Source organism: Mizuhopecten yessoensis, unplaced genomic scaffold, assembly GCF_002113885.1.
Source record: "Mizuhopecten yessoensis strain PY_sf001 unplaced genomic scaffold, ASM211388v2 scaffold8387, whole genome shotgun sequence".
NCBI classification, from domain to species: Eukaryota; Metazoa; Mollusca; class Bivalvia; order Pectinida; family Pectinidae; genus Mizuhopecten; species Mizuhopecten yessoensis.
The window spans coordinates 607215-634820 of NW_018407522.1; the positions used below are offsets into that span (position 1 = coordinate 607215).

Here is a 27606-nt window from a genome sequence, read left to right on the forward strand (position 1 = left end):
AAGTCCTAATTATTTGACAGTTTAAACTCTCACAACTTTACGGAAAGTCTCCCCTACCTCGATTTTTTTTTTATATTACACCCACAAATAAAAGTTATTCTCATAATTATTACAGAATAGAAGCAGAGTATTGTTTGACATTTTAGAAAAAAAACAACTTTGTAAACAAATTTGAAATTGTCAGCTTAAGTCTTTCGTGAAATTATCTACTTTCCCTGTTCCCATACTTTCATACGAAAGTTTATAAATCTTCCTCTGAACTCAAATGACTAAATCTATCGAATTACTTTCTCCGAAAAAGAAATATCCAAAATTTGAATATCTATTACGAAGCTGTTCACTGTCAAGTGAGTTTCTAAAGGTAACAGTTTCATACTAGATTTCTCAAATTTGGATATTACCTTTTGAAAGAAGGTAACTGCATGGATAAAATGATTGCATCGTTTCATATACATAACTACAGGGACATTGATAGACAACAATTTGCAATCATACATGTTTTAATGTTTTATTACATCAATGTGATTGGTTGTTTGTGAAAACCGTGATTACCCTTGCCAATGTAAATCACATAAACATATCTTAAATACAATGGATGGTGGTACAAATGACAAGTTTTTCATCAGAAGAAATCGATCTTATGTGAATACTAGAATAGCACTGGTCTATGACAAAACGTATTCAACATTCTAAATGAAACAATGAAACATTACAATTATATTAGAAAAGTAATAGCCATTGTCCAACAATAGCGGAAGGATTTGCAAAATTTTGTTAAATTTTTCCAAATAGTTGCGGTTAAAGTAAACTATATACATCAATACGCAGACAATGCAGTATCGCTGTGGGTGTCCTTTTCGCTAGTGTTGGACTACATTTCTTAGAACCTGTTTAATCTTTCATTCTAGGATCAGACGAAGTCCAGGTCGAGCCTCTTGTATTTTCGTTGCGTGACAGAAAGGCTACAAACAAAAACGAATTGTTTTATTTAGATATTTCGAATTTATATGAAGTAAACAGTTTATCAATGCAGGATTATAATCGGCTACTTGAATGAAGTGGATTAAACCTGCTCTATACACATTCGTCTAATAATGAACATTCCAATAATACTACTACTAATAATAATATTTCAAGTTTCTTATATACCGTTTTATCACAGTCTTGTTCGTAGGTCATCTCAAAGCGGTTCACAAATTATTATCCGTGGTTACAGGGCCTCTGCAACCAGCCAATATCTTTCTCAAATTCCTGGGGAGCATACAGCCGGTGCTGCCATTTCAGCGCTCCCAGCTAGCATTTTACATTTCTAGCACTGCCCAACAACGAACTCATTTACAGCTGAGGAGACTGGAACAAGCGGGGTAAAATATCTTGCTCAAAGATACAACACAGTGCCGTGCCGAGACTCGAAATCACAAGCCTTTGGTAACGAGCCCAGAGTCCTACCGCTAGACTACCGTGCCTCACAACTATCCGGTAACGAGCCCGGCATCCTACCCTAGACTACCGTGCCTAACAACTATTCGGTAACGAGCCCGTCGTCCTACCCAAGACTACCGTGCCTCTCAATCCTTTGGTAACGAGCCCAGAGTCCTACCACTAGACTACCGTGCCTCACAACTATTTGGCAACGAGCCCGGCATCCTACCCTAGACTACCGTGCCTAACAACTATTGGGTAACGAGCCCAGATTCCTACCACTAGACTACAGTGCCTCACAACTATCCGGTAACGAGCCCGGCATCCTCCCCTCGACTACCGTGCCTAAGAACTATTCGGTAACGAGTCCGGCGTCCTACCCCTAGACTCCCGTGCCTAACAACTATCCGGTAACGAGCCCGTCGTCCAACCCAAGACTACCGTGCCTCAACACCCTTCGGTAACGAGCCCAGCGTCCGACCACTAGATTACCGTGCCTCACAATCCTTTGGTAACGAGCCCCGCGTCCGACCACTAGATTACCGTGCCTCACAACTATTCGGTAACGAGCCCGGCCTCCGACCACTAGACTACCGTGCCTCACCACCCTTCGGTAACGAGCCCGGCGTGCATCCTACCCTAGACTACCGTGCCTAACAACTATTTGGTAACGAGCCCGTCGTCCTACCCAAGACTACCGTGCCTCTCAATCCTTTGATAACGAGCCCAGAGTCCTACCACTAGACTACCGTGCCTCACTACCGTGCCTCACAACCCTTTGGTAAAGAGCCCGGCGTCCTACCACTAGACTACCGTCCCTCACAACTTTTCGGTAACGAGCCCGGAGTCCGACCACTAGACTACCGAGCCTCACAACTATTCGGAAACGAGCCCGGCGTCCTACCCTAGACTACCGCGCCTCACAACCCTTCAGTAACGAGCCCGGCGTCCTACCACTAGACTACCGTGTCTCACAACCCGTCGGTAACGAACCCGGCGTCCTACCACTAGACTACCGTCCCTCACAACTTTTCGGTAACGAGCCCGGAGTCCGACCACTAGACTACCGAGCCTCACAACTATTCGGAAACGAGCCCGGCGTCCTACCCTAGACTTCTGTGCCTCACAACTATTCGGTAAAAGCCCGGCGTCCTACCACTAGACGACCGTGCCTCACAACTATTTGGCAACGAGCCCGGCGTCCTACCCTAGACTACCGCGTCTCAAAATCCTTCGGTAAAGAGCCCAGCGTCCTACCCAAGACTACCGTGCCTCACAACAATTCGGCAAAGAGTCCGGCGTCCTACCACTAGACTACCGTGCCTCACCACCCTTCGGTAACGAGCCCGGCGTCATACCACTAGACTACCGTGTCTCACAACCCGCCGGTAACGAACCCGGCGTCCTACCACCAGACTACCGTCCCTCACAACTTTCCGGTAACGAGCCCGGCGTCCTACGACTAGACTACCGTGCCTCACAACAATTCGGCAAAGAGCCCGGCGTCCTACCACTAGACGACCGTGCCTCTCAACTATTTGGCAACGAGCCCGGCGTCCTACCCTAGACTACCGCGTCTCAAAATCCTTCGGTAAAGAGCCCGGCGTCCTACCCAAGACTACCGTGCCTCACAACTATTCGGTAACGAGCCCGGCGTCCTACCACTAGACTACCGTGCCTCACAACCCTTTGGTAAAGAGCCCGGCGTCCTACCACTAGACTACCGTGCCTCACAACTTTTCGGTAACGAGCCCGGCGTCCTACCACTAGACTACCGTCCCGCACAACTTTTCGGTAACGAGCCCGGCGTCCTACCCTAGACTACCGCGCCTCACAACCCTTCAGTAACGAGCCCGGCGTCCTACCACTAGACTACCGTGCCCGACAACTATTTGGCAACGAGCCCGGCATCCTACTCTAGACTACCGTGCCTCACAACCATTCGGTAACAAGCCCGGCGTCCTACCACTAGACTACCGTGCCTCTCAATCCTTTGGTAACAAGCTCGGCGTCCTACCACTAGACTACCGTGCCTCACAACTATTCGGTAACGAGCCCGGCGTCCTACCCTAGACTACCGTGCCTCACAACTATTTGGTAACAAGCCTGGCGTCCTACCACTAGACTACCGTGCCTCACAACTATTCGGTAACGAGCTCGGCGTCCTACCACTAGACTACTGTGCATCACAACTATTCGGTAACGACCCCGGCGTCTTACCACTAGACTACCGTGCCTCATAACTATTCGGTAACAAGCCCGGCGTCCTTCCCTAGACTACCGTGCCTCACAACTATTCGGTAACGAGCCCGGCGTCTTACCACTAGACTTCCGTGCCTTACAACTATTTGGCATAGGGCCCGGCGTCCTGCCCTAGACTACCGTGCCTCACAACTATTCGGTAACGAGTCCGGCGTCTTACCACTAGCCTACCGTGCCTCACAACTATTCGGTAACGAGCCCGGCGTCCTACCAATAGACTACCGGGCCTCACAACTATTCGGTAACGAGCTCGGCGTCTTACCACTAGACTTCCGTGCCTTACAACTATTTGGCATCGGGCCCGGCGTCCTCCCCTAGACTACCGTGGCTCACAACTATTCGGTAACGAGCCCCGCGTCTTACCACTAGACTTCCGTGCCTTACACCTATTTGGCATAGGGCCCGGCTTCCTGCCCTAGACTACCGTGCCTCACAACTATTTGGTAACGAGCCCGGCGTCCTACCCTAGACTAGCGTGCCTCACAACTATTCGGTAACGACCCCGGCGTCCTACCCTAGACTACCGTGCCTCACAACTATTTGGCATAGGGCCCGGCGTCCTACCGTAGACTACCGTGCCTGACAAATATTCGGTAACGAATCCGGCGTCCTACCAATAGACTACCGTGCCTCACAACTATTCGTTAACGAGCCCGGCGTCCTACCACTATACTACCGTGCCTCACAACCCTTCAGTAACGAGCTCGGCTTCCTTCCCCTAGACTACCGTGCCTCACAACTATTCGGTTACGAGCCTGGCGTCTTACTACTAGACTACCGTGCCTCATAACTATTTGGCATAGGGCCCGGCGTCCTACCGTAGACTACCGTGCATGACAAATATTCGGTAACGAATCCGGCGTCCTACCAATAGACTACCGTGCCTCACAACTATTCGTTAACGAGCCCGGCGTCCTACCACTAGACTACCGTGCCTCACAACTTTTCGGTAACGAGCCCGGCGTCCTACCCTAGACTACCGTGCCTCACAACTATTAGGTAACGAGCCCGGCGTCCTACCACTAGACTCCCGTGCTTCACAACCCTTCAATAACGAGCTCGGCGTCCTTCCACTAGACTTCCGTGCCTCACAACTATTCGGTAACGAGCCCGGCGGCCTACCACTAGACTACCGTGCCTCACAATTCTTTGGTAACGAACCCGGCGTCCGACCACTAGACTACCGTCCCTCACAACTTTTCGGTAACGAGCCCGGCGTCCTACAACTAGACTACCGTGCCTCACAATCCTTCGGTAACGAGCCCGGCGCCCTCCCCTAGACTACCGTGCCTCACAACTATTCGGTAACGAGCCCGGCGTCCTACCACTAGACTACCGTGCTTCACAACCCTTCAATAACGAGCTCGGCGTCCTTCCACTAGACTACCGTGCCTCACAACTATTCGGTAACGAGCCCGGGGTCCTACCACTAGACTACCGTGCCTCACAACCCTTCGGTAACGAGCCCGGCGTCCTACAACTAGACTACCGTGCCTCACAATCCTTCGGTAACGAGCCCGGCGTCCTACCACTAGACTACCGTGACTCACAACTATTCGGTAACGAGCCCGGCGTCCTACCCTAGACTACCGTGCCTCACAACTATTCGGTAACGAGCCCGGCGTCCTACCACTAGACTACCGTGCCCGACAACTATTTGGCAACGAGCCCGGCGTCCTACCACTAGACTACCGTGCCTCACAACCCTTCAGTAACGAGGCCGGCGTCCTACCACTAGACTACCGTGCCTCACAACCATTCGGTAACGAGCCCTGCGTCCTACCACCAGACTACCGTGCCTCACAACTATTCGGTAACGAGCCCGGCGTCCTACCACTAGACTACCGTGCCTCACAACTATTCGGTTACGAGCCCGGCGTCTTACCACTAGACTACCGTGCCTCACAACTATTTGGCATAGGGCCCGGCGTCCTACCCTAAACTACCGTGCCTCACAACTATTCGGGAACGAGCCCGGTGTCCTACCACTAGCCTACCGTGCCTCACAACCTTTCGGTAACGAGCCCGTGGTCCTACCCTAGACTACCATGCCTCACAACTATTCGGTAACGAGCTCGGCGTCCTACCCTAGAAAACCGTGCCTCACAACCCTTCGGTAACGAGCCCAGCGTCCTTCCCTAGACTACCGTGCCTCACAACTAATCGGTAACAAGCCCGGCGTCCTACCTTAGACTACCGTGCCTGCCTTCGGTAACGAGCCTGGCGACCTACCCTAGACTACCGTACCTCATAACCATTCGGTAATGAGCCCAGTGTCCTACCCCTAGACTACCGTGCCTCACAACTATTCGGTAACGAGCCGGGCGTCCTACCACTAGGCTACCGTGCCACACAACTATTCGGTAAGGAGCCCGGCGTCCTACCACTAGACTACCGTGCCTCACAACTATTCGGTAACGAGCCGGACGTCCTACCCCTAGACTACCGTGCCTCACAACTATTCGGTAACGAGCCCGGCGTCCTACCACTAGACTACCGTGCCTGCCTTCGGTAACAAGCCCGGCACTACCGTGCCTCACAACTATTCGGTAACGAGCCCGGCGTCCTACCACTAGACTACTGTGCCTCATAACTATTGGGTCACGAGCCCGTTGTCCTACCACTAGACTACCGTGCGTCACAACCCTTCGGTAAAGAGTCTGGCGTCCTATTCTAGACTACCGTGCCTCCAATCAAAATTGCAAAAAAACTTGTTCAGGCAAGATAAAATTATGTTAGGAAATTCAACGGCTTCTGTAGAAAAAATATAAACGACCTCACATAAAGGATTATTTGAAGTAACAGCTAATCGTTATATAAGCGCAAATAAATGTAATGTTATGCAATTATCTTAAGTGTTTCCATTGAGACAGATATTTATGCAAGCGACAATACTGATTCTAGAATATAAGAATGTGTTATGAATGTTTTACTCTACTTTCTGTAAGGGAAATAGCAATGTCAAACCTATTTACATAATCAATTCCAATTTCAATTCAACATCAAAACTCGGAACATTTTCTCGTTATCATTGTTAGCTAAAATACAAGTTTAGATTAAACGTTATTCCTTACCAAAATGGAATTGATCCAAACAAAAATACTGCAAATAGAGTCATTAGAAAAAGTGATTTCAATGTATATGTGCCTTATCCGGAAAGAACATGATACGTTTCCGATAAACTGCCACAAAATGCTCATTCATATTTTGTATATTCCTTAGACAATCCCAGGAAATGCTGTTTTAAGAGGTCCTTTTTGTTTGTTTGTGCTTTACGTCCTATTAAAAGCCATGGTCATTTAAGGACGTGCCAGGTTGTGGTGGTTGAGGAAAGCCGGAGAAAAACCAGTGACCTACGGTCAGTACCTGGCGACTGCCCCAAGAAGGTCTCGAACCCTTGACCCAGTGGTGAAGGGCTAGTGGAAGCAGAATGCCAGACGCCTTCACCACTTGGCCGCCGCGGCCCCTTCAAGATGTACTCTTTAATTACTTGCATATATTTACCTTATATTAAAACTTACCTTTGAACACTGCCCTTTGCATATCTGCACTTTGTAGTCGAAAAAGATTTCGAAGGGCTCGTTGATTGGGTGAAAATTGACAAAGGTACCTTGGACCGCGGTGCCATCATAACGTACGTGCTCCCCGACGATAGGTTCATCAAACAGTTTTAATTTACCGACGTATGTCCGGCACCTACAAAAGAAGTTTGTCATGTTTCAACTGCAGTTACAATATCACAGCATTAGTAATTGATTGTTTTCCTTACGTTAAATACTTTGGTTAGGGATATATAAGCACGCTATTGTTTAACAAAATAACAGTACTCACCTGCCATTCCCAGACCTGCATAGTAACCACCGTGCACATTATCATTTTGCCACTTCGTGCAAAGCAAAATTTAGCCAGAGAGTTAAAAAAGAAAACACCGAAAGATAAACTTTGAATTTTAAATAATTAGTCCTGTACTTAAGTTTTGGGAAATCAGGAAAAGTAAGTGAAGTGTATATAGTTTCATTCAATATTTGTAACATTGTCACAGGTCTGCATATTGATGACTAATATCTTAATTTCTTGAAACTTTATGCACTTTGCGTTAATCTCCCATGCGGTTTATGTACAAGGGTGTTCATGTTTTTTGTATGTACCTTATAACCCTTAAACAACCTTAATTATTACGTATAATTTACGACACTTTCAATTTGAAGGTAATGAACATCTGAAATAATACGTTATAAAACAATTCCTGTTTCAAAAAACACAATAATGCGTTTTAACTTCGACCAATCAAAAACTGGAATGACAAATATCGCGGTATACGGCATGATCACGTTTTGTGTTGTCATTTGTTTAGCCGATACAATATAAATCCCCCAAAAGGCTAGGAATAGCTAAAGACATGTATTAACTTACCCAGCTTTGATAAGGGTATTGAGCTTCTCCCCAGTCCAGACATTGTACATATGCAGTTCTTTCACTAGAACTTCATAGTCTGTTTTATTAGCTACAACAGGAAATCAGTCTTGTGAGTCTCGTGTCAAAAATATATTCCATAGATTCTTCTTTTAAACTATTACAATACAAAATGAATTATTTAGTTTTATGCATTTAAGGACCAAAATTATATTCTAGTTTTAATGTTTTGGTGATATATGAAAAAAAATATTCATTTTTTAATAAAAGTAGATTAAAATTGTATACTTTTTAAGTACATACTTACAGAAAAACACTAGGAAAAATTCTTTACTCATGGTGGTTTTGGCACCGCTCTGTATAGGATGATTCAAATAGTCCAAGATGTCAACATCAAACAGCTTGTAGTCTTCCTTTGGCTTGGTAGAGCCATTAGCACTTCAAGGTAATTGAAAGGGTATTTTAAGAATGCTTCGAACAGTTTTGGGTGTAAATACAATAGGCCGTCGGCTTAAGTTTCTTCGACTCAATGTTAGTGAGTTTTCCCTCCATTGCCTCATTTAAATTCACCATCTAACCAATCAAAACTGGAAGTTGTACCAGGTTTCATTTTAGAAAGTCAGTAGTTTACGTTTTGGTTGAGAAAAAACGGAACGATCAACGGCAAACATATGCAATAATCAGGAAAACCCCATATGACTATTGGTATCATCTTGTAATCTAAAGACTGGTCTATTTTACCAATTTCACATCGAAAAAAAGGAAATATTTTCTTCTTGTAAAACAAATATAAAATAGCGAAAATGAATAAGAGGGCCTGGATTACATTGCGTGAACTTAATATAACGATAAAAAATTAAATCAGCTAAAAATAATAGTTTCCTTCTGATTCATAGCAATTTGTTGTTCTGTGGAATAAAGGCATGTGTTTTTCGCGTTGCAATCTCATGTTCACGGACAGACGCCGTATACTGATGGTAACGGCAAAGTGTTATCTGGAGTATAGGAAATATAAATCTGAATAACTATTGATGATCAAAGCAACAAATGATCAATTTAATTGACAAAATAAAATAACTAAGAAACGCCTGTAAGTATAATATTAGGGCTTGGAGAACTTGTTAAAAGTATATATGGATTATGATATATTTCGTCTTTAAAATAATACATACCTCCGTTCATAGGTACAAATAAACTCTGTTACCCAGTCCAGAGGCGAAAAAATCTGTTTCCTACGCTTCACAGACATAGACATAGTGTAGGAGAACATCCCAGGCTGAAATAATAATGCATTCAGTAAAAAAATGATAGCTGTTTTCAACTATGATCTGTGTTCTCAAGTGTGATAGGTATTCTCAATATGATCTTTGTTCTCAATATGATCGATGTTCTCAAGTATGATCTGTGTTCTTAAGTATGATCTGTGTTCTCAAGTATGATCTGTGTTCTTAAGTATGATCTGTGTTCTCAAGTATGATCTGTGTTCTCAAGTATGATAGGTGTTCTCAATTATGATCGGTGTTCTCAAGTATGATAGGTGTTCTCAAGTATGACAAGTGTTCTCAAGTATGATCTGTGTTCTCAAGTATGATCGGGGTTAACAAGTATGATAGATGTTCTCAAATCTAGTCTGTGTTCTCAAGTGTGATAGGTGTTTTCAAGTATGATTGGTGTTCTCAAGTATGATTTTTGTTCTCAAGTATGATATGTGTTCTCAGTTATGATCTGTGTTCTCAAGTATGATCGCTGTTCTCAAGTATAATTTGCGTTCTCAAGTGTGATAGGTGTTTACAAGTATGATCTGTGTTCTCCAGTATGATATGTGTTCTCAAGGATAATCTATGATCTCAAGTGTGATAGGTGTTCTCAAGTATAATCTGTGTTTTCAAGTATGATAGGTCTTCTCAAGTATGATAGGTATTCTCAAGTATGATCGGTGTTCTCAAGTATGATCTGTGTTCTCAAGTATGATCTGTGTTCTCAAGTATGATCGTTGTTAACAAGTTGGATCGGTGTTCTCAAGTAAGATTGGTGCTCTCAAGTACGATCAGTGTTCTCAAGTATGATAGGTGTTCTCAAGTATGATAGGTGTTCTCAAGTATGATCGGTGTTCTCAAGTATGATATGTGTTCTCAAGTATGATCGTTGTTCTCAAGTATGATCGGTATTCTCAAGTATGACCTGTGTTCCCAGGGATGATCTATTTTATCTAGTTTGAAATGTGTTCTCATGTTGGATAGGTGTTCTCAGGTATGACAAGTATTCTCAAGTATGATGTTGTTCTCAAGGATGATCGTTGTTCACAAGTATAATATGTGTTCTCAAGTATGATAGATGTTCTCAAGTATGATGTGTGTTCTCAAGTATAACGTGTGTTCTCAAGTATAACGTGTGTTCTCAAGTATGATAGATGTTCTCAAGTATGATCGCTGTTCTTAAGTATGACCTGTGTTCTCATGTATGATCGTTGTTCTCAAATATGATTGGTGTTCTTAAAATTTGATTTGTGTTTTTAAGTTAAGATCTATGTTTTCAAGTATGATCGGTGTTCTCAAGTATAATATGTGTTCTCAAGTATGAGAGATGTTCTCAAGTATGATAGGTGTTCTCAAGTATAACGTGTGTTCTCAAGTATGATAGATGTTCTCAAGTATGATCGTTGTTCTCAAGTATGATCGGTGTTCTCAAGTATAATATGTGTTCTCAAGTATGATAGATGTTCTCAAGTATGATGTGTGTTCTCAAGTATAACGTGTGTTCTCAAGTATGATAGATGTTCTCAAGTATGATCGGTGTTCTCAAGTATGATAGATGTTCTCAAGTAGGATCTGTGTTCTCAAATATGATCTGTGTTCTCAAGTATGATCGGTGTTCTCAAGTATTATCGATGTTCTCAAGAATGATAGATGTTCTCAAGTATGATCTGTGTTTTCAAGTGTGATAGGTGATATTTGATTTCAAATATGATAGTTGTTCTCAAGTAAGATCTGTGTTCCAAAGTAGGATCTGTTTTCTCAAGTATGATCGGTGTTCTCAAGGATGATCGGTGTTCTCAAGTATAATCTGTGTTCTCAAGTGTGATAGGTGTTCAAAGTATCAATTGTGTTCTCAAATATACTCTGTGTTCTCAAATAAGATATGTGTTCTCATATATGATAGGGGTTCTCAAGTATGATCGATGTTCTCAAGTATGATCGGTGTTCTCAAGTATGATAGATGTTCTCAAGTATGATCGGTGTTCTCAAGTATGACCTGTGTTCTCATGTATGATCGTTGTTCTCAAATATGATTGGTGTTCTTAAAATTTGATTTGTGTTTTCAAGTTAAGATCTATGTTCTCAAGTATGATCGGTGTTCTCAAGTATGATCGGTGTTCTCAAGTATAACGTGTGTTCTCAAGTATGATCGGTATTCTCAAGTATGACCTGTGTTCTCAAGCATGATAGATGTTCTCAAGTATGATGTGTGTTCTCAAGTATGATTGATGTTATTAAGTATGATGTGTGTTCTCAAGTATGATGTGTGTTCTCAAGTATGATAGATGTTCTCAAGTATGATCGGTGTTCTCAAGTATGATCGGTGTTCTCAAGTATGATAGATGTTCTCAAGTATGATGTTTGTTCTCAAGTATGATCGGTGTTCTCAAGTATAATATGTGTTCTCAAGTATGATAGATGTTCTCAAGTATGATGTGTGTTCTCAAGTATGATGTGTGTTCTCAAGTATGATAGATGTTCTCAAGTATGATCGGTGTTCTCAAGTATGATCGGTGTTCTCAAGTATGATAGATGTTCTCAAGTATGATGTTTGTTCTCAAGTATGATCGGTGTTCTCAAGTATAATATGTGTTCTCAAGTATGATAGATGTTCTCAAGTATGATGTGTGTTCTCAAGTATGATGTGTGTTCTCAAGTATGATAGATGTTCTCAAGTATGATCGGTGTTCTCAAGTATGATCGGTGTTCTCAAGTATGATAGATGTTCTCAAGTATGATGTTTGTTCTCAAGTATGATCGGTGTTCTCAAGTATAATATGTGTTCTCAAGTATGATAGATGTTCTCAAGTATGATGTGTGTTCTCAAGTATGATGTGTGTTCTCAAGTATGATAGATGTTCTCAAGTATGATCGGTGTTCTCAAGTATGATCGGTGTTCTCAAGTATGATAGATGTTCTCAAGTATGATGTTTGTTCTCAAGTATGATCGGTGTTCTCAAGTATAATATGTGTTCTCAAGTATGATAGATGTTCTCAAGTATGATGTGTGTTCTCAAGTATGATGTGTGTTCTCAAGTATGATAGATGTTCTCAAGTATGATCGGTGTTCTCAAGTATGATCGGTGTTCTCAAGTATGATAGATGTTCTCAAGTATGATGTTTGTTCTCAAGTATGATCGGTGTTCTCAAGTATAATATGTGTTCTCAAGTATGATAGATGTTCTCAAGTATGATGTGTGTTCTCAAGTATAACGTGTGTTCTCAAGTATGATAGATGTTCTCAAGTATGATCGGTGTTCTCAAGTATGATAGATGTTCTCAAGTAGGATCTGTGTTCTCAAATATGATCTGTGTTCTCAAGTATGATCGGTGTTCTCAAGTATTATCGATGTTCTCAAGAATGATAGATGTTCTCAAGTATGATCTGTGTTTTCAAGTGTGATAGGTGATATTTGATTTCAAATATGATAGTTGTTCTCAAGTAAGATCTGTGTTCCAAAGTAGGATCTGTTTTCTCAAGTATGATCGGTGTTCTCAAGGATGATCGGTGTTCTCAAGTATAATCTGTGTTCTCAAGTGTGATAGGTGTTCAAAGTATCAATTGTGTTCTCAAATATACTCTGTGTTCTCAAATAAGATATGTGTTCTCATATATGATAGGTGTTCTCAAGTATGATCGATGTTCTCAAGTATGATCGGTGTTCTCAAGTATGATAGATGTTCTCAAGTATGATCGGTGTTCTCAAGTATGACCTGTGTTCTCATGTATGATCGTTGTTCTCAAATATGATTGGTGTTCTTAAAATTTGATTTGTGTTTTCAAGTTAAGATCTATGTTCTCAAGTATGATCGGTGTTCTCAAGTATGATCGGTGTTCTCAAGTATAACGTGTGTTCTCAAGTATGATCGGTATTCTCAAGTATGACCTGTGTTCTCAAGCATGATAGATGTTCTCAAGTATGATGTGTGTTCTCAAGTATGATTGATGTTATTAAGTATGAATTGTGTTCTCAAGTATGATGTGTGTTCTCAAGTATGATAGATGTTCTCAAGTATGATCGGTGTTCTCAAGTATGATCGGTGTTCTCAAGTATGATAGATGTTCTCAAGTATGATGTTTGTTCTCAAGTATGATCGGTGTTCTCAAGTATAATATGTGTTCTCAAGTATGATAGATGTTCTCAAGTATGATGTGTGTTCTCAAGTATAACGTGTGTTCTCAAGTATGATAGATGTTCTCAAGTATGATCGGTGTTCTCAAGTATGATAGATGTTCTCAAGTAGGATCTGTGTTCTCAAATATGATCTGTGTTCTCAAGTATGATCGGTGTTCTCAAGTATTATCGATGTTCTCAAGAATGATAGATGTTCTCAAGTATGATCTGTGTTTTCAAGTGTGATAGGTGTTATCAATTGTGATAGTTGTTCTCAAATATGATTGGTGTTCTCAAGTACGATCTGTGTTCTCAAGTATGTTCTGTGTTCTCAAGTATGATATTTGATTTCAAATATGATAGTTGTTCTCAAGTAAGATCTGTGTTCCAAAGTAGGATCTGTTTTCTCAAGTATGATCGGTGTTCTCAAGGATGATCGGTGTTCTCAAGTATAATCTGTGTTCTCAAGTGTGATAGGTGTTCAAAATATCAATTGTGTTCTCAAATATACTCTGTGTTCTCAAATAAGATATGTGTTCTCATATATGATAGGGGTTCTCAAGTATGATCGATGTTCTCAAGTATGATCTCTGTTAACAAGTATGATCTGTGTTCTCAAGTATGATTTGTGTTCTCAGGTATGATACTTGTTTTTATCGGTGTTCTCAAATATGATCGATGTATTCAAGTGTGACAGGTGTTCTCAAGTACGATATGTGTTTTCAACTGTGATAGGTGTTCCTTAGAAGGACAAGTACAATCGGTGTTCTCAAGTAGGATCGGTGTTCTCAAGTACGATCGGTGTTCTCAAGTATGATTGATGTTATTAAGTATGATATGTGTTCTCAATTGTGATAGGTGCTTTCAAGTATGATAGGTGTTCTCAAGTATGATCTGTGTTCTCAAGTATGATCGGTATTCTCATGTATGATCTGTGTTTTCAAGTATGATCGGTGTTCTCACGTTTGAAAGGTTTTCCAAAGTAGGATCGGTGTTCTCAAGAATGATCGGTGTTTTTTTAAGAATGATCGATGTTATTAAGTATGATCTGTGTTTTCAAGTATGATCGCTGTTCTCAAGTATAATAGGTGTTCTCAAGTATGATCTGTGTTCTCAAGTATGATGTGTGTTTTCAAGTAGGATATGTATTCTCAAGTATAATAGGTGTTCTCAAGTGTGATAGGTATTCTCAAGTATGATGGGTGTTCTCAAGTATGATCGATGTTCTCAAGTATGATGTGTTCCTAAGTATGATAGGTGTTCTCAAATATGATTGATGATATTAAGTATGATAGGTGTTCTCAAGTATGATAGGTGTTCTCAAGTATGATCGGTATTCTCAAGTATGATCGGTATTCTCAAGTATGATCTGTGTTTTCAAGTATGATCGATGTTCTCAATTGTGATAGTTGTTTCAAGTAAGATAGGTGTTATCAAATATGAAGGATGTTCTAAAAAAGGATCTGTGTTCTCAAGTAGGATCGGTGTTCTCAAGTATGATCTGTGTTTTCAAGTACAATCGGTGTTCTCAAGTATGATAGTTGTTATCAACTATTTTAGGTGTTCTCAAGTGTGATAAGAGTTATCATGTATGATCGATGTTCTCAATTGTGATAGTTGTTTTCAAGTAAGGTAGGTGTTATCAAATATGAAGGGTGTTCCAAAAAAGGATCGGTGTTCTCAAGTATGATCTGTGTTTTCAAATACGATCTGTGTTCTCAAGTATGAAAGGTGTTCTCAAGTGTGATCGATGTTCTTAAGTATGATATGTGTTATCAATTGTGATCGGTGTTCTCAAGTATTATCGATGTTCTCAAGTATGAAAGGTGTTCTCAAGTAGGATATGTATTCTCAAGTATAATAGGTGTTCTCAAGTATGATGGGTGTTCTCAGGTATGATGGGTGTTCTCAAGTATGATCGATGTTCTCAAGTATGATGTGTTCTCAAGTATGATGTGTGTTCTCAAGTATGAAAGGTGTTTCTAATTAGGATCTGTGTTTTCAAGTGTAATCTGTGTTCTCGAGTGTGATCGATGTTCTCAAGTATGATATGTATTCTCAAGTAAGAAAGTTGTTCTCAAGTAGGTTGATATTCTCAAGTAGGATAGGTGTTCTCAAGTACGATCGATGTTCTCAAGTATGATCGGTGTTCTCAAGTGTGATAGTTGTTCTAAAGTATGATATGTATTCTCATTTATTATAGGTGTTCTCAAGTTTGATATGTGTTCTCAAGTAAGAAAGTTGTTCTCAAGTAGGTTGATATTCTCAAGTAGGATAGGTGTTCTCAAGTACGATCGATGTTCTCAAGTATGATCGGTGTTCTCAAGTGTGATAGTTGTTCTAAAGTATGATCTGTATTCTCATTTATTATAGGTGTTCTCAAGTTTGATATGTGTTCCTAAGTAGGATCGGTGTTCTCAAGTCTGATCGGTGTTCTCAAGTATGAATTGTGTTATCAAGTATGAAAGGTGTTCTCAAGTCTGATCTGTGTTCTCAAGTCTGATCGGTGTTCTCATGTATGAATTGTGTTATCAAGTATGAAAGGTGTTCTCATATAGGATCTGTGTTCTCAAGTACGGTATTTGTTCTCAAGTATGATTGGTGATCTCAAATATGATCGGTGTTCTCAAGTATTTCCTAACTTTTTAAAGAAAGATAAGGATGTAGAAGGCGGGTTGTGGTAAAGACGTACCCCAAGATGTTCTCGTTGGTATACGTCACACGGAGTACCAGGGTTTGGTACCATTGGGAAGCTCCGTTTGTATACATACTCTCCTGGTCGCGAGGGCACCTTTGAAAGACCGCATTCATCGGCTCCCCGCAGACTGATGTCACGTTTGCCCGGGGTGGCCATTGTCACGTCCATGCTAAACATGTTACACGAAATCGTTTCTGAAAATTAAACCAATTAAACATTGGAAATATTTTATATTCCCAACGGAATATGATTCCTTCCTTGTTATTCGTATTTGGTCACTCAACCATCATCTTGTACTTCGACATTGTTCATTTCACTTTGATAACATGTATTTGCCTTATTTTCAATAATTGTAACCCACACATATCAAACAGAAGTTTTAATATGTGACGTTTCATATTTGTTTTAGTTTTAATGTTGAATATCGCAACCAAGCTGCACGCGTTTATAACTACATTTTCCAAAACAGTTAATGGCGATAAATGGATGTTTTGAAATTATTCACCTGACATATTTCGTAACACAGACCATAAATATAATGAACATTTGCGAATGCCGTAATAAATACCGACTGTCGTCTAAGGTCCCTATTTTATCATTCCTATCAGTCTGTCCCGCTGTTACGATGTACTACCCTGGCTCCTGTTGTGGGGACGTGAATTGGATTGAATATCTGTTCAAATAGCATGGTGTGTGTCGTCAATAAAACAAAAGGCACTTAACATTTTGTAATATTAACTCTGTATTTTGTCAATGTTCAATGTGTAAAGCGTTCTTTCGTTCATACTATTTCCAATAGTCTTAGTTCGAATGACGACTTTATTTACACTTAGCAATGATCTTTTCGGATTGGAAACTTAACTTACATTCAACAGAACAATACCGTGAGTAGGCTGACGCAAATATTTTTTTCGGAAATTCACCATAGATTCAATTTCATGATTATATTTATTTATGTTTATGAAAAAGTCACAACTAATATAAATATTTAGAATTAATAGTGAACATAAAACTGTACTCATCTTACTCATAAAAAGTTACACAATTTAGGAAAATGCAAAAAAATGCACACTTGCATATAAACATAAAATATACTGTGCCGCAGGACAAAACTGGCATTTCTTATTTTTCTTGCATAGCAAAACTTATTAACTTTCACTGAGTGTCACATGAAGGGCGTGGAATGTGTCTAATATGTAAAATAAAAAAATAAAAAATAATTTTGTGACGTGCCATTGTTTCACAATGTCAGGAATGCCAAAAAGAACAAAATGATGATATTTCAGATCAAATTTTGTCAGTCTTCTTCTGTTACATGGCGTACAATCATTGTGTGTTCATACTACTAAGACGCCATGGATCTTTATCTATTAAGATAAAAGCATCGTTATCTATTAAGATAAAAGCACGTTTGTTGCGTAAAAAAATGACCTCCAACGCTGTCGTACATATCGTGGCCATTTGTTGAATTCTGCTATCGTTTTATCTTGTGATTTCGCTTATTAATTAAAATTACGTAAACATGGCTGCAACCCTGCACCATTCTGGATAATATCATGTAGCAGTCGGTCAAAGGCTTCGCAGGCTTATAGTTGACATAAGCCTAATTCATTCGAATCATATATCTAATCCTACCAGTATGCTGTCTTATAATATGTTTGCTTTTTTTTTACTTCAATTTTAACCTCAGTTTAACGTCAGAATGTTGCACGGTAAATTGAAGCGATCGATATCTAACTGTTTATGCAGAAATATGTGTTGCTTATATAAACTGGGTTTCAATTATTTGATACACCAATGTTGACATTGACCATATAATGTTGACATTAATACACTTGTGTTGACATTGATACACTTATGTTACCATTGATAGACCTATGTTGACATTGATACACTTGTGCTACCATTGATAGACTTATGTTGACATTGATACACTTGTGTTGACATTGATAGACCTATGTTGATATTGAAACAATACTATTTACATTGAAACACCTATGTTGACATAGATAGACCTATGTTGATATTGATACAATAATGTTAACATTGATAGACTTATGTTGACATTGATACACTTGTGTTGACATTGATACAATACTATTTACATTAATACACTTATAATGACATTGATACCCTTGTGTTGACATTGATACACTTATTTTGACATTGATAGACTTATGTTGACATTGATACAATAATGTTAACATTGATAGACTACTGTTAACATTGATACACCTATGTTGACATTGATACACTACTGTTAACATTGATACACCTATGTTGACAATGATACAATAATGTTAACATTGGTAGACTTATGTTGACATTGATACACTTATGTTGACATCGATACAATAAGGTTAACATCGATACACTTGTGTTGACATCGATACAATAATGTAAACATTGATACACTTATTTTGACATTGATACACTTATGTTTACACACATAAACTGATATTTGATTTGATGCTTACCGTTCTTTTTTTCACAGTTGTCACCGTAATAGCCAAATTGACAATAACACAATCCATTCATGACACAAATCCCGTGATTGCTACACCTTTTGCGACAGTTTACATACTCTGGAAAATAAAATCAAAATCCTTCATATTATAACCTCAATACACAATATTGGAGCCGATACATACAAAAAGCATCAGAAACATGTTCCGATTACAACAGCAGACAATACAAACACCCAAACTACCGCCGCAGTCCTCATTGATGTAAACGGAATACCAAACTTGAGCGAAATTACACATTACCCGAATTTCGATCGTTTTACGACTGCGGCAAAAATTAATGAATAATGTAGGTTGTCAAAACACACAATTTAGATCAAAATTTTTGATAAAACGTTACATATTACAGATTAAGTTGTAGTTTATCTTCAAGATAAAGGAATAGTTCAAATGTAAAATAAAAAGAAATAATGTGTTTTTAACATACTGTGCGACTACAAGAACTTACTTTGAGGGGCCCGACAGTCATAGCCTCCCCAACCTCTGTCACATTTACATGTCCTGTCTGCTGTACAGTTTCCTTTGTTCATACAGATAAAACCAGGCCGCTGACAGTAGCTATATGCTGGGGGAAAACAAGATAACCAATAATTATCTTGAACATATATGATAAAAATGTGTTCTTGAAAATATATGTTGCCATAACAGAAACAGTGTAACCATAAACACTTTGTATAGACGAGGTAATGAAAGTGTTTAAATATCACGTAAAATATTGTACTACAGTGTGGGTGTACTATTGCTAGATCCTTTACCATCGTAGATTTAAATAAAAGAAACAGTTTTACTTACCGTACATAACAAAGGCGAGGAATGTTAGAGCCTGGAGCAACACCACGTGATTCTGGATCTTTGAAAGCAAAACAATTATTAGAAGGGGTAAACAACAATGTTATACCTTTGGCCAATTTTTTGTTAAATTTTATGCTTAATTTCTGACAATAAAATATGTTTAAATGAATGAAAGAGTATTTCGTCAAATGTGATATGCATGTTTGATAACTCAAAGATAAAACCCGTCGGTGAACAAGTTAAGGATATCAAGGAGGCATATTTCGTACATATATCTAAATAGTAGATTCAGTCAGATGTCTTTGTATACCATACTTATCAGAATTTTGTTATTATATCCAGGAAAGGTGAGGTCACAAGACCGAGCAAATTACACCAATCCATTGGTGGGATTTTAATTGTCAGTATAAAGAATAGGCCCTGCCAGGTATTTCATACCCCAGGTACAATCATACCTTTTCTGTCTTTTTAAACAATTTTGTCAGGTTGGTAAGTATGGATTATGAAAAAAAGATTCTTGTAACAAACTAATAAGAGTTTCAATGGGACGTTTCTACTACTAGTACGGTATGTACACTGTCACCGTCATCAGACAAAAACATCACATAGAAACACGTATTGGCTGTGTAACAAGAATCTTTTCATAATATCTTTTCTGTCGAATTTGTGATACGAGACGTTATTGTGTGTCCACTTTTAGATACTTTTTATTTTACTAAACTAACTTATAAATGATAGCAAATTGTTATTCTTATGTAAGACATAACATTCTGCTGTTACTGATGACCTGTTACAAAACTGTAACGGAATAGGTGTGGACAATATCTATATCCGAAGACTATCTCTACGCATCAAGGAAGGGCCACGTACAGTGTACATGACGATGTCACTACATCCATCTTCTGTTACTCAAATAATGACTATAGTGTGATACATAAAATACTAGGTAATACATGTAAAAAGGATAGATTGCGTTCATTGCATTGTAAGTTATATCTACATTGCACCCGATATCTGTTACTACCCTTATTATTGTAGATGTGATTCTTACGTCAGTAATTGTGTCAAGAAAACGATTCGTGCATGACAATATCTGTACATCTAATGTATTTTACTTTAGTACCAAATATAGGTTTGTACTTAACTTATATAAATGTGCAAGAGATGGACACGTACTTGATTGTCCAGTAACATCTAGTTTTCGTAGCTCTAGTACCAAATATAATTCTGTACCGTACTGGTACATGTATGGACGAGACACGTACGTGATATCCACCTACATCCAGTGTCCATGCTAAAGGACAACAAGACATATGAACAGATGCAGACCAGTCTGACGGAAAATTTTAAAAGGCCTCTCATAGCCTTCCTGTCAAAACTAAAACAAGAGAGCAGGACTACGGATGGTCAATACAGATATCTGTATACCACAGCAGAGAACACCCCTAGAATGTACTGTACACCCAAGATCCACAAGCAGGGAAACCCACTGAGGTATATTTTTGACTACACTGGATCCATTGGTTACAATGTTTCCAGATCATTAGCAGACATTCTAGGACCTCGAGTGGGTAAATCGGAACACAATGCAAAGAAAACTGGAACATCTAGCGGAAGCTATGTCTACCATCAGGATTTAGAAAGACGAAGAATTCTTTTCACATGATGTTGTCATTCTCTTTACTAACACTCCCATTAACGACGCACTTAGAATCATTCGGAAACGCTTAGAATTAGACAGATCCTGGCGCAAAAACACAAACATCCAGATTCAGGACATCATGACTTTGGGTAGTCCAGTGTCTCCCATTGTGGCCAATTTGTTCATGGAACATCTGGAGCAAAAAGCAATAGCAACTGCCCCAATAGAATGCAAGCCTAGCTTATGGAAACAGAAGGATTTGACCACACATATCAACACCATAAAAGCCACTACCAACATCAAATGTACATGTGAGGAAGAAACCAACGGCACAATGCCTAGACAGTCTCCTGGTAAAGAAAGAAGACGGAACCGTGAAGGTATTGGTCTATAGAAAATATCCATACGGACCAATACCTGAACTTCAAATCTCACCATACTTTGCACCAGCAGTTATGCGTCGTACGCACATTGCTCAACAGATGTGAAACAATAGTCACAGAACAACAGGACAAAACCCAAGAGCAGAATAACATCGCTAGGCTAATGAGAACATGTGCATATATGAAAGGGCCCTAAAACGGGTACACCACAGTGTCAAAGTAAGGGTAAGAATACAAAAAAGACCAATCAAGGATAAGAACAAAACCAAAGATCAAGTGGTCATCCCGTATATAAAGGATATATCCGAAACCAACCAGAGTATCCGTCTTGGTAAACACCGAAAAAGGAAGGAAATTCACCAAATGGAAAAGGAAGCAGTCGGAGTCCCAGATAAATAAATCAGCAATCACATACCATGCCATACAGACAAATCATGTGATTGAGTGGGATAACTCCAAAGTTTTGGACAGAGAGAGCAATCTGTTCAAGCGGCAGATAAAGGAAGCCATCTGGATTCGCCGCAGAGAGCCAGTTCTAAATCGAGACGAGGGGGCTAACAAACTCTCGCACATATATGACCAAGTATTAAACAAAGCGTAGCTAAATCGAGTCATTTCGGTACATATATAACAACTATTGTACATACGCTCACAGCGTAGCCGAAATCGACACCGATTGTGTGGACAAGTCGTACACATTTTACACCTTTGTGTGCAAACGTTTAACTGGTCATTCGTCTAATTAATGTGACAGTGTACATATCATACAAGTCAGCGAAACGTCACATAGACAAGTTATTGGTTGTGTAAAAAAAATCATAATCTATACTTACCAACCTGAAAAAAATGTTTAGATACATCCAATGTCTTTTACTCTAGTACCAAATATTAGTATATGCAGTACTTGTATAAATGTGTTATGGAAGGGACAACTACTTGAGATCCCATTTACATCCAGTGTCTTTTACTCTTACACCAAATTAATTCTTTAAAGTGCCCGTATACATATGTAAAGTAAAGGAAACTTCGTGATATACCTCCTACATCCAGTGTCGTTTACTTAAGTACCAAATATCATTCGGTAAAGTACTTGTATAAATATGTAAAGTAAGGGACACTACGTGATATTCCTCCTACATCCAGTGTTGTTTACTCTTGTACCAAATATCATTCGGTAAGGTACTTGTATACATATATAAAGTAAGGGACACTACGTGATATTCCTCCTACATCCAGTGTTGTTTACTCTTGTACCAAATATACTTTGGTAAAGGACTTGTATACATATGTAAAGTAAGGGACCCTACGTGATATTCCTCCTACATCAAGTGTTGTTTACTTAAGTACCAAATATACTTTGGTAAAGGACTTGTATTAATATGTAAAGTTAGGGACACTACGTGATATTCCTCCTATATCCAGTGTCTTTTACTCTAATACCAAATTAATTCTTTAAAGTACCCGTATACATATGTAAAGTAAGGGACACTACGTGATATTCCTCCTACATCCAGTGTTGTTTACTCTTGTACCAAATATCATTCGGTAAAGGACTTGTATACATATGTAAAGTAAGGGACCCTACGTGATATTCCTCCTACATCAAGTGTTGTTTATTCTAGTACCAAATATACTTTGGTAAAGGACTTGTATTAATATGTAAAGTTAGGGACACTACGTGATATTCCTCCTACATCCAGTGTTGTTTACTTAAGTACCAAATATAATTTTGTAAAGTACTTGTATACATATGTAAAGTAAGGAACACTACGTGATATTCCTCCTACATCCAGTGTTGTTTACTTAAGTACCAAATATAATTTTGTAAAGTACTTGTATGAATATGTAAAGTAAGGGACACTACGTGATATTCCAGCTACATCTACATCCAATGTCTGTAACACTCGTTCCAACTGTAGTTGTATTCATTGTTTTTACCATTTGAACGAAATTCCTATGTACATTGCTTTGTTATTGGTCTATACATCATGCTAAGCCACACCAGTTGAAGTTTGTATAATATTCATATAAGTGTATAAGCGTAAAAACTCGACACCGTGACTGGTATCTTTATCCCCTGTCGTATTTGTCTCAATGTAGGTATAGAGTAATTAAATTGTCACCCTGAAAAATTAAACCATGCTTCAATTAAGTGTTATGAATGTCTCAACTGCGATGTGTAACTGACAACGACAGACATAGATAGTTGATTTGATGGCGAGTATGTGTATACTGAAATGTACATAGCTGTTTAATTGTTAATGTAATGGTAGCAAAGGGCGTCAGAAGTTGGAAACAATTATGTATATGATTGTATACAGATAGTGTCCTTAATACAATAAGAATTGTGTTTCAGAAAATATCATACAGGACAACCTACTTATCGTGTTGACATTTTAACTACATGTTTGGCTCACAACTAACACCAAAACCATTTATTATGCTTAAGATATTCATCACATTATATGCGCAGTGAAATATTAATTCAAATGAACCCACCATACATCATATCGCGTTGTTTTAAATTCATGCAACGAAGTTATGTCATTTACATCATCACGTGATATGAACAGTAAACGTATTTTACTGTATAGATACGTTAATTAAAACAATAAACCAGCCTTTATCAATATCAGCTAGTTCGAATTGGCATAATGTACATAATTAATATATCAAATCCTCAATGAGATCTGTGTTCTGAGATTAAAGTGGCAGTTTGGGTGAGAAAACAGAGTAAATTTTCATTAATTACTCAGAAATATTCAAATGTAAATCATAATTTTGGTCTGACACTTTGACAGGGGAGGGAGGATCGAGCTGACGGGATGTACGAAGTAATCCCAAAAGTAAATTATTCCTTAGAGATTTTTCAGTCACGGAACATTTATGTAAGTATTCAATTAAGAATGGAGTGACTAACAGTTGAAAGAATTACATAATCTCACGTGCGTTATCACATTTAATACAAGATAATATTTAAGGGTAATAAACAGACATCATAGCAAAAAAGGGAGATACATCATGTCGCTTCATTGATCGTTGAAACATAAATCATATACATCGAAGGTGAAGGCCAGTGACAATGGTCATGATGCTCTCCGCATTATTCGGGAGGTTGCGTTCTGCACTAATCTAGTATAGTATAGGTACAAGCTTGTCTACAATTTCGGAGGAAACATATTTGGAGCAAAGGTAGAAAACACCACCTTATAGTGAATACAAGTCACGGCAGTTGGAGCATCGCAGGTAGCCATTTATGTCGAATTATTTTATCGGCCCATCACACTCGTTTATCGACATATTACGGAGTTAATCGTTTCGTGTAAACGTTGAATTAAATACCAATAATTTTAACATTCTCAAACATATCTAGCATGCATTAAGAGATGAATTAGCTCAAAATGTATCAAATATATTCATTTTCCTTTAATGAATTTAAGCTTTTCATTTATAGTTTGAACATGTGAAAGCATGCACATACATACTAAGCATCATTAGAACAATGACAACACATGCAAACGTGTTATTATCATTGGTAAAAAAGTTAAGCTGTCGACATACACTGATATTTAGTCGATTTCTAGTCTTGTTCCAAAGAACGAACACATGTTGTTCCTAGATTGTATTAGTGTTCTCAATTTAGAAACCCATTTACGTTTTAGACACACCAAGGTAAGCAATTTTGACAAATATCAACTTAAGTGATACCAGGAGATCTGAAATAGGATATTACATACATAGTGCTATTTTTTATAACATTATAACTAAAAACGTTGTTTACTATCATCATCATCATCATCTTAAATGCAGATTAAATGATCAATCGCTTGATTAGTTTTAAATAGTTTGATCATTGATGGGTTGGTAGATAGGAAATAGCGATAATTGTACAAAAGGATGTATATTGTTTTGATTTAGAATTTGATATAATCAGTGATTTACCAATTTCACCTGTTGACGAAATGGTTCAATATCAGTATAAAGGGCACAATACCGTTATTATCAGACGTGTCATAACACCGACTTTGCAGCATCAACTGTGACATATACATTAGCTTCATATTCAGCGCGATGAATCCATATCACCATTTTTCGGCGTTTAGTTCTTAGTATCTACTGACTATATTAGCATGGCACTTAGTCAGTTAAACTCTCAAAAATTCAAAAATTTCTTCGGGATATGCTTCATATATCTTAGCACACCATAACAGTATTACAAGTGTATTATGATTCTCAGTCAGATAGTAATTATCTTAACAATTTGCTAGAGAAAAATGCCATGAAAATGGTAAATTCATTGACTGCAAAGTTGCATATTATTAAACCTAAAATAAGTTTGAACTACACAGAAGATGCTTTCAATAAATCGGCGTAAACCAAAACATCTTAAGTTCCGATTATAGTACAGATAAGACATTGCCGACAACTATACGGGCATATTACTTTATGGTGTATATGCATAGCTATAAGTTACATCATTGGTGATTTTCTGTTACTAATAATGGATCATTTTGATGGAGTGAAAAATTATGCCATAGTACCACTACACTGGTAAAATAAAAATGAGAGTCGCAAGGAAATCATCAAGAACGATCAAACACCAAAACAAAACGAAAAACAATGTGGAATATTTAAATGGATGTAAAAATGCTATGACAAAGAATCTGATCTTATGAAGATTGTATTATGATTATCCCCGTCATATTACTACATGTAAATCCGTATGTATATATAATAATAATAATAATAATAATAATAATAGCCATCCCAATAAAAAAATGATATAACAAATTCCCTTAACACCATTTGTATGTGTGTGGACTGTAATATAAACTGTAAGTAAATAGACTTACCGACATCGTGGACGGCCTGCTGTAATCACGACAATCAGCGGCTCAGTCAGGATGAGCGGAACTGATGTCACTCAGGGGTCAAAAGCTACCAGCCTGCTCTCTTATCATTTCGCCTTACAGGTAGAATACGATAGACATGTGCCTTTACTATGGCATACACATATAGCCTAGGAAGTATGCATTGCTACTTTTAGTTCAAATGCTTTTACATATTTTAAACTTTAATTTTTAAATGATCAAAATCAAAAACAGCTAATTTATAAGACACAAAGTTGTATACCTGTTCAATCACTATAATTATCTTTTTCTTTTGTTAGTTAAAGATACAAAACCAGGGGTATTTGTGTATAATAGACAAATAGATAAATAGTGTTTTAATTATTTGGATATTTCACATATTTCTTTGTTAAGACACTGAGAGTTATAACTTTTTAATCAATATAATCATTTTTTTTGCTGGTTAAAGATGACAAGCATGTGTATTTGTTTATTACTGATTAGTATTATTGTCATTATTTGGATGATGAAATAAAATAATATCCAATATTGTATATATACCAATACATACAGATAAACTGTGAATACCACGTGAATATATACTGTTGGTATGGTTAAACAAATTCCTTTGATTTAGGCTGCTTGATAGGTTAAATATGCTTTTGCAATCGTGTATCAGCCATGTTAAGCAGTCAATGGAGATGTTTTGTTATCATTGTAATCGTTGTTTATACTAGAACTGTATAGCTTTGTTTACAATCGTTATTTGTTCAAAGGGTATTTGGTTATTGCTGTATATGAATTGCTTGCTGAAAAGACCTTTAGCAATTGTTTTCAATGTGTGCTTTATACAAGAGGTATTCAGCTAGAATCATCATCTTTAGCAGGATATCTTAAAATGCACTTGTAATCATTATGCTTTTGAATGTTTCCTATACTTATATTTATTGTTTATGCCAGAGATCTTTTACTATTATGGTAAGCATCACTTTGCTATAATTGTTGTTTGTTCACGAAATTATAAGCGATGTTACAAATCATCACTGTTACAAAAGATATCTAGGTAACTTTGAATCATTATAATAACTGCTTGTTAAAACGATCTTCAGATACAATTGTACCCAATGCCTGTAACGGAGTGATATTTGTTTGTGCACGAAATTTATATAGCTATCTCTGGAACTGGAATTCTAGATGTTCTTTCTATATTTTGAGCTATGGAATTTCGATTACTGTCTATTATATAAC

General features: G+C 38.4%; 1 protein-coding gene across 1 annotated transcript; it reads right to left on the bottom strand.

Annotated features, from left to right (window-relative positions):
* Positions 1-494: 494 nt before the first annotated feature.
* Positions 495-26484, bottom strand: LOC110455844 (EGF-like domain-containing protein 2). Its single transcript, XM_021506251.1, has 10 exons — positions 26362-26484; positions 19484-19541; positions 19140-19256; positions 18644-18751; positions 16161-16360; positions 9270-9373; positions 8405-8535; positions 8098-8188; positions 7206-7380; positions 495-962 (listed from the first exon to the last, which is right to left on the bottom strand). Exons 1-10 carry the CDS (start codon positions 26365-26367, stop codon positions 900-902), a joined length of 1053 nt encoding a protein of 350 aa, XP_021361926.1. The 5' UTR covers positions 26368-26484; the 3' UTR covers positions 495-899.
* Between the last annotated feature and the right edge of the window lie 1122 nt (positions 26485-27606).

Excerpts from the sequence above, each read along its gene's own strand:
- LOC110455844 (XM_021506251.1), bottom strand. Across the intron at positions 19,257-19,483 it reads CCTCGCCTTTGTTATGTACG|CATATAGCTACTGTCAGCGG; the intron begins GTAAGTAAAACT and ends GTTTTCCCCCAG. Across the intron at positions 8,189-8,404 it reads ATTTTTCCTAGTGTTTTTCT|CTAATAAAACAGACTATGAA; the intron begins GTAAGTATGTAC and ends TTCCTGTTGTAG.